This window comes from Pelmatolapia mariae, linkage group LG23, assembly GCF_036321145.2.
Source record: "Pelmatolapia mariae isolate MD_Pm_ZW linkage group LG23, Pm_UMD_F_2, whole genome shotgun sequence".
Taxonomy (NCBI): domain Eukaryota; kingdom Metazoa; phylum Chordata; class Actinopteri; order Cichliformes; family Cichlidae; genus Pelmatolapia; species Pelmatolapia mariae.
In genome coordinates, this window is record NC_086246.1 from 35,315,341 (window position 1) to 35,329,437 (window position 14,097).

Genomic DNA, 14,097 nt, shown 5'->3' on the forward strand with positions numbered 1-14,097 from the left:
GTATTACTTAATCATGTGCATGTGGCTGGAAATTTAAAGTGCTGTGAGTTCAAATCGTGTCTCTGTACACTGCCAAGACGGATATAATTTCGTGGAGAGGCCTCTTTCAACTTCTTGAGATTTTGTTGTCATCATTCACTATGATTGGCTCATGTGTTTCGAAACAATGAAACCAGTGATGGATTGAATTTGAATTCCCCGTCAGACTGAAATTTTACACTGTTCTAGAAATAAGCAGAAAGATCATTTTTATGAAATCTTAAGTAAACTTCAGGTTAATGCTATTACTTAAATAAGATTGAAGATGAATTTGAATATGAAACTTTTTCCCTTGGTAGTTTTGCAGTCTGCGTAAATGATCAAACTAGCGCTTCCTGCAGGAGTAAACCTCAGGAACAAGAGTACACTGTGACTCATTTCAGATCTGCCACCTACTTCCTCTCCCTACATTTGGTGCTAATTATGTATTTGAGTGAAGGATCTGACATACTAAGTGCTGTTCCAAACCAACTAGGCTTCAGACTGGTCTCAGTAAGGTAGCTTCAAATTACAAGAGTACAAATGAGCACTACCTGTCAAGTGTACAGCAGCAGTACCTTAGAGGGTATTGCGTCAGTGACAAACTGCTGTACCCAAAATAAATTACTTCATTTTCTGAGTGTTTTTAAACAGCCTCAAAATGAAACATCTTTTAATTATTGTGATCTTAAAAGAAATTCACTGCAGTTCTTTGGCTGCATCACCTTCCACATTCATCAGCTACTAGGAATGAAATATGAAATTAAAAATAACACTCTTCATTCCACTAGTGAAACTACACTGCACACTTCTGACAGTGTTGAACCTTCATCCCCGCTAAACATCACATACTGTCTGGAAGCCTCCAAAAGATCAAAGCACAAGCATGAAACCGAGCTGCTGTGCAATGCCTTATATTAAAACATATAACTAAAAACTATAACTAAAAATTACCATTAAGTAAGGCATCACTCAAAAGATTTTTAACACCTGCTCACTGAGTTTTTGCTTTGACTACTTTGAGCTGCTGCTCTTTACTACCCGTCCCAGTCTCTCAGATCAGCTCACCATCTGTTCAATTTCACTTATTTGACTAACCTACAAGAATGAATTTTAACTATAAGATGTTTATGTATTGATGCTGTGGGTCGTGAAAAAGTGCCTCGTTTAGCCTAAATGATAGCCCGTCTTGTAAGACCACTAAATTCATGGCACCATGATTACTATCAGACATAAAGGTAAGTAAGTCTGAACCATTTCAAGAAAGCTTCTTTAAAAGTAGTTCCAAAAATCATCAAACAGTGTGATAGAACTGGCTCTCATGAGGATCACCACAGGAAAGAAAGATCTGAATTTCCCCCTTTTTCCGTTTTGCTGTAGATAAGAGGATAAATTCATTTCAGTTACCAGCCTCAGAAATCACCAATTAAATTTACCCCAGGTAAGAGTTGATAAGCAGATAAGTAGCAGACACATCAACATTAATTGTCTGGAATAGACTGTGGCAATCAGGCAAAATAAATAAAAAAAATAACAGGAACACCATGAGGTGAACACTGCACCAGTGAAAATGGACTAATGAGCCCAAATTGTTGTGATTCTTCTACCTGCTGTATTTGTAAGACACAGAGAGGATGAAGATGGTAGTATGACTTTTGCAATGAAGCCTGGATGAAGAGGCTCAAGTCTGAAGGCTTTAAAAATAAAAACATTTGTTGCTACATTTGAACTGTTTTGCACAAATTTCATATTCATACACATACATTTAGGTATAACTTAAAACCATGAACTACTATTAAAATATGCGCTTGGATTGCAGAGGACCAAGAGTTTGCTGGAAAGACATTTGGATTTGGAGTCTTGATGGTGCTGTTGCAAATGTAAAGAGTGCGGTTCTCTTCTGACATGTGGTTTGATATGAATGACTCATAAAAACATCCAATAATAGGGAGTAAATTACCAGTGAAACTCCAACAGCAGCTCCGGTGCTTCAAACTATAAAATATTCACGATGAGCATTGAAAAAAAGTATGTTGAAAAAAAGTGTAGTAAGTTCAAAGCTATGTAATAAAAGCAACAAACAATACACACACACACACACACAAACACACACATATAGCTTCATAATCTTTAATAACTTATTTATCAGTAATAGGCACTTGAGCTGCCAAACATTTTTCTGTAAGTACATTTCAACAATAAGAACGATTTATCGTAATGAGGTCATTAATAAGCCCGACATCTATTATTTAAATAAACGGAGCAGTTGCATTAACATGAAAATCCACAACTACAACATAAAGCTGATTTATTTTTCTTTCTTTCTTTCTTTCTTTCTTTCTTTCTTTCTTTCTTTCTTTGCAAAGTAAACACAAACTGTTCCATAATGTGAACGTGAGATTTACAATTGGGTTTGAAATTCCTCCAGATTCTTTTCACACTCAGCAAAGCACAACAACACTGATGGATTAAAGCGCTAGACCTAGTTTTCATTCCTACAGCTGACTCAAAAACACTGTGAAATTACAAAGTCAAATCACATAATTCAAGTGTTTTGGATTGAAAACAAATAAAAACAACAAACAAAAAAGTCACATAAGAAAAAAAGAAAAATCCGTAGCTTTCTTTTCATTTGGTGGTTGCTGAACAAAGCACAATGTACAGTTGGACTGCTTTAAATGCAGTTTTAACACACCCTTGCTCTGCTCTGCTCTGCAGTGGCAGCTGCCAGAGACAAACTGCTGCCATTTGAGCTGGAGTGCCAGTATCAACCACATGCATGGTGCCTACTTTATACTCCAGTATTTCAGGTCTGCATGGATGGCTATAGTTTCTCATACAACACAAAGTAAGAGACTGCAGCCATGCTAAGAGCTCTGTGAGCCTGAATTTAAGGCACAGCATTGTTGTGAGACAGGTGCTAATACTACTGTAACATGCTCACAATGACAACGCTAAAGTGTAGTTGCTAAGAAAGAATAATGATCACCAACCGTTTTAGTTTGGCTTGTTAAATAGCACTAAATATATGCATACAAAACAAACCAATGTACCACCCAGAGTGAACATTTGACCTGATACTGGTGATCGATCTTGGAGTTTTTTAGACTTTAAAATCACAAATGTTAATCTGTCATGGTTGTTGGTTTTTGTTACAACATCTTGCTTTGTTGTCCCGCAGTTCTCTTTGTCTGTAATTTGTTTCTTTGTGCAAATTATTTGCGTCTCTTTCAACTGTCTTGATTCACTTCACCTGTGTCTTATTGTCACTTTCCTTTTTGTGCATTTAGTCTGTATGTTTCCTTCAGTCATTGTCATCTCGCTTTGGTTCTTTCTCTTGTCGCCATTATTTTATCATTTATTTAGGACTTCTTATTACTTAGCTTTGTCTTATCCTATTTTTAAATAAACTTGGTCCACTATCATTCAACAAAAAAGGAGAAAAAGGCCAAACAAAAAACGGAATTTCTCATTTGCAATAAAAATGATATTTTTGTCTTTGAAAGAGCTCTGTCTTTATGAAAGCCTGACTGGGAGTGGCAGGAGCAGCTATTGCTGCTGCACTGTACAAACATATACGCACCCGGCCATTCTTTACTGACAATGCTGGGGAAAACAAGTGTGGTGGTTGTAATGGCTACGCTTCACTACAGTAAACAAACACAATGCTGACTGACAAAAGTGCAACAGGTTTTTTGAACATATGGCAAGAATTGCACATATACTTTAGCTCTCATAGCCGGGGTCATGAGTGTTATATGTCAATGTTCCATGAGAGAAATTGGCATAAAAGTAACCCATGTGTGAAAGACAAAAACTACTTCTATACTATCTAATACTATCTATCCCATGCTTAAAAGAACTTCAAATTAAAAAATGTCTAAAATGTGTAAAAAGATACTTTGGGTTCATTTTAACTCAGAGTTCAAGCCCTCTCTTTATTGGATGTCTCTTCACACTGTGCTCACTGAGTTCAGAGCCACCGTGTTAAATGAGAAGAAATGGCTCAAATAAATCAAACACACAGCATGTGGGCAAACTCAGTGCGCCCCTCACCCCCCACCCCAAACCCCCCGTGATTTAAATGAGTCAATGAGTTTTTTGTTTTTTCTCCCCTCAAGGTCCATGTTGGGGTTACTTATCATTTAAAGAAATGTAAGAAGTAAGCTCATCCATCTAAAGCCATTTCAAACTGTGGATTTTAAATAATGTGCAACCAACATTTTTCAGTAAATATATTCTTTTGAATACCCACTGCTGGTGATTTGCCAGCATATAAATATTCAACTATCCATAAAGTAGCAGCCTATAATTGTACTGTTTAGTTGTATTCCTTCAAGCAGACTATAACGCCTTTTGGGACAGGCAGCAAAATAATGATTTTCAATCAGAGGTTTTGCTGTCTCTGTTGATTAAATGGAACAAAATAACTTCTGGGTTTCAGTGCAACAAATAATAGTTGTGACTCTCCAAACTAAAAGTAATACATGCAAAAGGTTACGCCATCGAAATCACATTTGCATCTTTGGTTACATTTTGAATCAGCTGAAACCTTTTCAGTTTGTTCTTTTTCTAAAACAGGCCTAATTTGTCTCAGGGCTCAAACAGAAATGTTTGTGTTCTGTTGAATCAAACATGACAAAATGTAATTATGTGGAGATCAAACTTCAGCTTAGCCTGGATTGTTATAATGCAGAAAACTATAGTGCAGTGGTGACAGGTAGGTGGCCAAGAAACACCAAGAAATAACTCTGGCTAAGCAGGACCCTCCACTTTGACAGACGTAACCGTAGCCATGAAACAACGTTGGAAAAGGCGGTCAGGGTCCGGGGGTTGGTTGTCACAGTCCAGCCTGCCTCTCAGGAAATGTTTCCTGAGGCCTTGGGGACCAGGTGGGACACTGCTGTTACTGGGCCCTGGTGCTTGTGGGCTAGATGTAGAACCTGGAAGAAAAAGTTCACAGAAAAGAGAAGAAAAGATAAGGCTTATGGTCCCACTTAGAAAGAGATAATAAAGAAAGAGAACTGTTTTCACATGACTTAAAAAAAGAAATAAATTGTGGACTTCAACCTTGGCTAATGATAAATTACCAGAGAGTATTGGAAACATCTTAATCCCCCATCTCACCCCTTAGTGTTAATCTTCTTTGAGACGTTAAGCCTTAAATTGAGCTTTGCGACTGAGTTAGGCTATACGGCCTCTACAGATATCACTATAAATGCAAATATTTCTTTTTCTGACTGCAATGCCACCTGTGTAAAGTGAGTGGACAGACAGAGTTTCTGATATACTTTTTGAATGCCCTGCACACCCACACCAGTGCTGTCAATTACTCTGGCAGACTGGACCTCCATTCAAGTGGAAGATTGGAATTACATGATGTCCCCAAACTCCATCGACCAATTATAATGACAGCAGTGTCTAACAGGTGCAACAAACCCCACAGTGGGGTGAATGAAAGAGCAGGTTGTAGATGCTCGTGAAGACGTGTACAGAAATCTAATGAGGCAACTTGAGTGAAAACAACATTAAAGATATTTAATAATTTATATGCATGGGCAAAGCCGAACAGCACAGGAGACAGGGGTTACACACTTTGTGCACTTCGCGTCTGCTTGTGGAATTAAAGCTTTGTTCACCCGGTGGAGCAAATTATTAGAATGACAATATGTCTCTTTCTTAAATTCAGAACTCCATCCCCATTGTTCTTTGTTCAGATTCAGTTTCTGACCTTAAATATGATTGGAGACAGGTAGCTTTAATATCTGAGCATGCACACAACTAAATCTTCAAAGGGACTGCTATAATGCGCACAAAAAGTTAAAACTAAACATCTTAGACCTGCCAAATCAACAACAGGGTTGAAACAACGATGAACATATCAACTCATTTTGAGTAGAACAAAACAAAAGACATTAAAAACCATGAAATAACACATAGGAAACGTTTTTTAAGAAAAAGTGTGACACATTTTAAACAAAAACAGTCCATTAGTGCTTGCACATTAAACACATGCACATTAGTTAATCTGGAAAATTTCAGGAAACTAAAAGCACAGATGCAAAACCATCAAGAAGTAGAAAAGAAGTGCTAAGACCAAGGAAGACAGAAAAGAGATATTAGATTAGTGAAAACCTGATACCTGCATGTGTATTTTCCACCCTGAAGCATGGAGGAGTGTGATTCATGTGATTATGGATATCTGGTTTAAGAAGCATATTTTATTTCTCAGCAGACACTGATTAACATGTCTCCAAACTTGGAAGCAGAGTGATGCCAATACAATATGTGAGCTATCCTACACACTGACTCAACCTAAACTAAACTGAGATGGTTTGAAATGAACTGGAACACAGAAAAAGACAGAAAGGCAGCCAACGAGTGTTCTGCATATGTTCAACCTCCTTAAATGAGTAGCTGTGCATAGCAACAGTTGTTGGTTTTACTTTGCCAAACCACTGAGGGCATGGTGAGTTCAATAGTAACAGATTTTTAATTTTTTTTTTCAATATACTGTTTGGTCAGAAGATTTTTTGCATATTTCCTGAATATGAAGGGAAGGCTTTAAGCTGAACAAATATTTTACAATAACAACACCAGCTACATGAGTTGGAGTCATCACAAAAACATGCAAGTCTAATAAAGCATGTGAACAGAAGAAAAAAATAACTTGACTTAACTTCTGTCTTGGCGATAAAGTCTATTATTCACTCTATTTTCAGTTTGTTTTTATGTCTAATAAATAGTGGGATAAATATGTAGGTCATTATTAATTAACTGTCTGTTTTCTGGTCCTGCATACATAATAAAAATGGATTTACCAGAACCTCTCTTAAGGACAGCACAAGCGCTCCAAAAAAATAGCTGAAGACAGCAGTGAGAGTGACCATGGTAAAGCTGTGAGTCATAAAATCAAAACAATGTGCACAGTGAGACTTAAAAGCAATCTAGAGCTGCAGAGCTGTAGTCACTGCATCAACTTCCACTTTCCATACAAGTTTGCTCCCACAAATAAAAAGGTGATGACAAACTGTACCAGTACCAGGCTGTTTCTGTTATTATACTGGGACTTGTGGCCATTTCTCAAACAGCCCACATGAATGAAAAAAAAGAAGCGCTGACTTATCTTTCAAAATATCCACCCAAACCCTCCCAGAGTCGTCCAGTCACAGCTCCACAATTGTGAGACACAACATGGAAACTGTTTTACTGACACTTAAAATCACTTGGAAAGAAAGCCAGACAGAAAACCTCTAATTGCCCAAACACAAACTTGAGCCAAATCAAAACTGAATTGGAGAGAGAAAACATGGCAGCGGTTACAAAACACCTGCTCTAAAACATTTCAAACACAGCTCCACCAAATTTAATGCAACAGAAATGAAAACACCACAGTTCTGCAAACATTTTTATCTAGTACAAGGCTGCCTCTTCACTCAGCAACAAAGTTCTGTTGTCTTGTCAAAGAAGGTTTTCCAGTTTTTTAGAAGGAAATCATATCAGGTCCTTTTAGCATTCCTAAATGCCGTGTTAAATACTTCTTTGGAGTAGCACACTGTAGAGGTCAACCGATGTTGACAGCTATGGAATTTAATAACAGTAGTTGTGCTTTCCCGTCACACATTAGGACATATTTCAGTGCACAAATTTGAGATAAAACTTTTGAAAATTCAACTGTAACATCCACCCACACTCTGTGGCTGATGCATTCTACAGTTTATTGCTTCAGTAATTAAGAAATATAGCAAAATGGTTTGTTTCCAGATCAAGAAATGATCCAAAGCAAAGCATGTCTCATTGGTTGTGTAGTAATAACTTTTGTGCTTATGAATATGTTCATTGGAAGTCTTTTGGGGTTTTTTTTTGCTCATCAAGTAGATTAATAATGTCTATAATAAAACAAAAAGACTGGCCATAAACCAAGGCAAGGCAAGAAATGAGCATTATTTTAATAATAAATAGAGAAGATATTAATAACTATCATTGATGTATTTCAGCACCTTTGGCTCTGACTTTGTCAGAGGCCCAGTTCTACTTAACTCGGTGTATTTTATTGATATGTTAGCAGAAAGTTTCACTCTGTACCTGGTGCTCGCAGCGGCAGTCCACTGTCCAGACCTCTGGGTTTGGTGGTGATGAACAGATAGCAGAGGACACACAGAGTGATGATGAAGGCGAGAAGAACCACAGCTGCTATTGAGAGACCCATGAGGGCTCCGAGACTAGAAGACACAGAACGAAGACACACCAGAAAAACACTTCCTGGTTACTGTAGCTCAGAGAGGTAACAATATTGCTGATGGCTAGAAATGTACAGGATGGACAAAATCAGGCTGTCAATTTTGGCTCATCCATGGCTACCCAGTTCACACAAACTACCAGACTGCTTATTTTGTTTGCCGGTCCTGGTTACAAATTTTGCCATTGTGCTCATATGTGAGGAAAGTTAAACAGAATATAAAATACAAACTCCTAAACAAATGTCGCTTGGCACACTGAGTAAGCTGAGATGTAGAGGAGGACAAGGATCATTTACTAGGAGCTCCCCTACAACAAAGTACAAATCATTAATTTCTTTAAGAGATCAATATGGAGGCTAATGTGATGGGGGAAATTTCTGCTTGTCTGGTATGTGTACACCTTATCAAGAGTCACTGCTTGAAATTTAGCACTGTCTGTTCTTTTTTATATTTTCCTTCTTTGTTCCAATTGTGCATTATTGATAGACAATTAAGAAAGAAAAGTAGACAGTTGTTGTACACCTTCACAATCATCCCTGCTTCTTTTCACTGCATTTTAAACACCCACTATTTTACTTTCGCACAAATACGGATGCAGGCGTTGTGCTTTAAGCACCTGGATGGAGTCTCATGAAGGTCAGAAATTTGAGTTTGGACCACTGCAGACTCCTCAGCCTCAGGGTGTCACTACATTTTCAGCTCATTCAGTTCTCATACCAACCTGGCAGCAGATCATTATTATTAGGCACTGATGCTACGTGTGCTACGGTTTTGTTAAGTGTCAAACTTAATATGTGGGCTCAGAATTTGGCAGTTTTGAATATTTGCAAATTGTTTTAAAAATGTATGAAATTGTGAATACAGAAAAGAATTGTTAGATTTAAATCCACAATACAAAACTATCTGGAAAGCATAAGGTTGATTCTGTTCATCTGAATGTAACGTTTTCAACAGTACAGTTTGGACTGTTTATAAGATTGGGGAAACCTGCAGTCAGCTGAGACCAAAGAAGTCACTTGGATGAGTGACGAAACGATTCTCCCATTGAAAACACTACGTCCAGATGAACAGAATCAACTTTTGGGATTTATTTACCTGGATGATTGAGCATGCATCAAGATATCTGGAAAGCATCTAACTGGTAATGGCTTATTTTTTCAGCATGACGATTGTCCCAAACAACTGCCAATGCAGTAGAAACATACCTGAATAGAAAAACTAATAATAGCCTCCCCATGTCATGATTGAGGGTCTAAGACCCTGAGTTTTACATTTTTAGACTTCTTACCTTGCACTCCAGTGGACTTCAGGTAGCGTGAATGAATCATTTGGCTTCAACGCTATGGTTCATAACTCTTACACTACTGACATATCCCATAATTTTTTTCAATCCTTAAGTAAATCAATGTTGTCCCTTTTGTCTTTTCTCTTTGTACTCTACTTCCAGTAGTACAGGATGTTTTTCTTAGTGAATGGAGTGATTTTCTTTTTTTCCTTTATTTTTTGGCCTTCTTCTTAATGCATTCTTTTAAGGACTTATTTAACGAATCTAAACCTATTATGAGACACGAGCACTGTGAAAAAAGGACTAATTCTGAGAAACAGCAAATGCAATAAAATTTATTCATTCAGAATACATGTAGCCTCTGCTTATGTATGCTATAAAGCAGTGATTCTGAATCTCAAACTTAACCTCACAGCACTGTTACTATCAGTACCATGGTTCAAATCAGTTATGAGGTTGCTGAGGTCTGGACCTCACAATTAAAGTTTTTTCAGTAAAAACTGCCATGAGGCATTGATTTTGATGCAAAATATGACTTTTTAGCTCATGAAAATCAGAAATAAAAATTGTCTTAAATTATTAGAATAATTGCTTAAGATCAATCCAAAAAACATTTTCCTTGCCAAAATGTCCAACATCAGAAATGTATATTCATTTTATGCTTGGGCTTTTTTATCACAAATTACTCGTGGCAGTTCTGAGGCGTTACTGAACCTCAGGTTAAATTGATAAGGTACCAGCCTTCAGCTCGTCTACATTTATGAGTCAGGTGTTTTTCATCTTCCTTTTAACAATACCCCACAGAGAATCGAAAGGGTTCAGGTCCTGCTACTTGGCTGGCCATGCACAAGCACAGTAATAACATGGTCAGCAATGGCTGGAAATGTCACACTGGACTTCAAACAGCTTAAATTCAGTGCCTTTTCCTCCAGACTCTAGGATTCCATAGGATTTCCAAATGTAATCAGCCTGCCCAAATTCTTGAATAGATTTTTCTTGACAATTCTCAAGGTTGTGGTCTTTCCTGTTGCTTTTGTACATTTTCCTACCAACGTTCCATTAATGTGTTTCAATACAGCACTCTACAAACAGCTAGCCTTTTCAGCAATGACCTTCCGTGGCTTACCCCCCGCCCCCACCCCTGCAGAGCATGTCAATGAGCATTAAATAATTAATTGAAAGATTCTAATGTTTACCTCTGCCGATCCATAGAAGCCTCACCCACCTTTTGTCCAAACTGTCTGTTTATTAGTAGCAGTCATTCAGAATAAGATTGGCCTTAAAGGCGGGAGGAGCTAAAATGGCTCATTGCAGACAGACGTCGAACGGAAAGGCAGCATCAAACCCAAGAGTGCAAGAATGAAAATGTGGAGTATAAAATTAGCATCATATGTCCCCTTTAAGTTTGTTTTTATTTATGTTAGTTAATCGTGTAGCAGGAACTCACAAAATGTGTGGGATTGCACATGTTGCCCACTCACCAGGCTCTAGCAGCAAATCACCACTGGAAGGTGTCCGTGACATTTTATTTAATATTTGGGAGATGTATTTCCATGTTAATGTAAAATGTATTGATGCAAAATCCACATGTTAAACCCGGTTTTGATGCAGAGTCAAATAGAAATAATAATTTAAAAAAGCAAAAAAGAGCTGGCTCTAAAGCAAGGATGTCAAACTCATTTTGCACTGTGGCCCACATACAGCTCACTTTGATCTTACGTGGGCTGGACTTAAGATCAAAGGGAAACTCCCCTTTCTCTCGGTGTACGGAGGTTTAACTGCACTTTAAGAAAAAGAAGTCAACAGAAGTGCAGTGTCAACAGCATTTCTTTATCATACATTTTTTCTTCATGATAAAGAAATACTGTTGTGGTTGATAAAATTAATCTGTCTGTGCAACTCTTTGGGCATCAACTGAAATTAATGTGTAGAGAAAAGGTTCTGGTAGGTATTGAAGCAATTTATTTATGTACATATTTATAAATTTTATTTATTTATTTGTTTCAATTTGAATACACTGTAAACGATGTGTGTCTATTGTTTTTTGTTAATTGTTTATCTATTACTTTATACTGTAGTATGAATGGGTGTGTATAAATGGGAGGTGTTTGTCAGCAGAACAAGCTGTAAAATTTATGAAAATATTGTTAAAAATGTATGCCCTCCTTCACGTTTTCCAAAGATGTCCAGCGGGCATCTTGGCCAGGCTTTTTCTGGCCCCCAGGCCTTACATTTGACACCTCTTCTCAAAACTTTTCTTTTTCAACTGAATCATGTCTTTAAAAACATCTTTGGATGCGCCCCTCGAAACCTGAAAAGGTGCCTCTCAGTTGGAAACACTGTTTATGGAGAACATTTATAGTTAATTAACACATTACATAATTAATTGCAGCATCAAGAAAATGCCAGTATATGTATATATGCAGTATATATGCAGGCAGAATGTGAGATCTTTCCTAATTAAAATTTTACTTTACTGTCTGAGAATCCAGAGTATAGAATGTACTTGAAGTAAAAAAATAATAATCACAGAATAGAAGCCTGATTATTATTCTCTGTTCTCTCCCCCACACTAAAGACTACAAGCACATTTACTACATTCTCAAAGGAAGGAACAAGATGTCCAAAACATTAGATTTTTGAGTTGGTAGAATGATTCAGATATGAGCAGCAGAGTATGCGAGTCATGCTCTCGGTTTCCTGCATGATGATATGAATGCATACTCTGTGGCTTAAAAGTGTTAAAGCACCAGTGTTTCACTGAAATTCTTATTACATATAATGACATATAATGATGCAGGGTGGCCATATGGTGTCCACTGTTGGCTAGTTTCACTGACCTTAACTCTCACAGACATGAAAGCAAGGATATATTTTACACATACACAGCTACTGAGATTTTTGAGCAGGAATAGGTGATGTTGCACTCTCTTTTGATGATGTTCTTTCCCAAGGTTTAGGTATGTGAATCTCCCCGCTGTTGAACAATGGAGGATAATGTAATATTTTACTGTCAAATATTTAAAAAAAGGAAATAGAAAAATAATGTGCTATGAAATATGCTACATTAATTTTGAGAACACTCTACATCCCATACTGGCATTGCAAGAGTGTCTAGGTGGGGCTTGGGCTTAACTGACAATTGTCCACAACTTGAATTGCCTATGGCAACTTAATATGGCCACCATGCCATGCCAGTCATGCTCTCGTGGTTTTAACTTGCAGTTGACACAAAGCCCCTGTTTTCCTCCAGGGTCAGCATCCATTTTATGTTGTGGCTTATGAGTCATAACACAAATTGCAGAAATGATCCAATTATGTATAATAACCCTAGGGGGCAAATTTTGGTTTATCCACATTCTGGGCAGTGGAAGCACTGAACAGAACATCAAGCATAGAGGGGCCCCTGAGCACAAAAAACAAACAAACAAGCAAGCAAACAAACTCAACAGTTCTCATTTACTGTTTCAGAAGTTACATCAGATTTGAACATTTACACTTATATTTTTTTTCTTATATTTTTATTTCCGTGGTTCTGATTTCAGTTCATTTACTTTACATGATTCTTACAGTATGCGCGTGCATGCGTAAGAGCGCACAAGTCATTCATTTATCTTCCATCATTTGCTTGCTTGTTTATGGTACACCTCCATAATTTGCTCTGCACCATGTTGCAGTTAAAACTTCAGATTCATTGAAATTCATCTCTGCGCTATTAAATTGTTCTAAAGGTTACCCGTGTTCTCTGTCTCAAAACTCCCTCTAGTCTATAGTCTGTCATTATAATAGCCAATTACCATGATTGGAGTTAAACAGACACGAGACGTAAAATGTCATCAACAAGTTGGCTCTTAAATACAAAGCACTAATAGGAACACTAAATGATTCTGCGCTTTTCAACCCATGCACGCGTTTACCTTATATTTCTCTCTGCGGTGCTGTTTAATCCAAGAGATGCCAGAAAACTGGCATCGCATGCTTCCTGCTCTCACTGCGCTCTGGAGATTGGCTGATACATGTTGATTTACATCAATGTCATGTACCATCTATAAATCTGAAAATTCTATGAAACACTCATCAGTGATTTAAGAGTTTATATGCTCTTACCTCAACCACCACATGTATCCATATTCGTAAGGGAAAAAGCTGTTGGGGTCAGCGCAGCAGTACTTCAAGTCACTGAACCCGCAGCAGTAAAGTGCCGTGGTGTCACCGTCCGCTTTCGGACACGTGAAGTTCTCCACGAGCACGTTTTCTTCGGTGTAGTAACTTTCGCAGTCCGAACTCATGTCAGACGTAAACTGCGCGCACTCGGAGAGCCAGATGCGCGGTGATTAAAACCCGGTCTCATTCCGTCCATTTCCCACTGCCGCAACTTCTCATCACCGTCAAACAGTGTGATCCAGGAGCTGCACCGCACTCCCACTCCCTCTCTATCTCCCCCACCCTGTCGTCATGGTACACAGTACATTCGTATAATCCAATCCCCGATATCTTTAACTAATCTATGTTAATGATCAACTACGTTACCTAAATGATAAATTTGGAAAGATT

The 14,097-nt window shown here is 37.8% G+C and overlaps 1 protein-coding gene across 1 annotated transcript; it reads right to left on the minus strand.

Annotated features, from left to right (window-relative positions):
* Positions 1-4,614: 4,614 nt before the first annotated feature.
* LOC134621096 (protein shisa-like-2A) lies at positions 4,615-13,832 on the minus strand. The gene is made up of 3 exons (XM_063467527.1): positions 13,651-13,832; positions 8,104-8,240; positions 4,615-4,961 (listed from the first exon to the last, which is right to left on the minus strand). The coding sequence occupies exons 1-3, from the start codon at positions 13,830-13,832 to the stop codon at positions 4,774-4,776; spliced, it is 507 nt and encodes a 168-aa protein (XP_063323597.1). The 3' UTR covers positions 4,615-4,773.
* Positions 13,833-14,097: the final 265 nt, after the last annotated feature.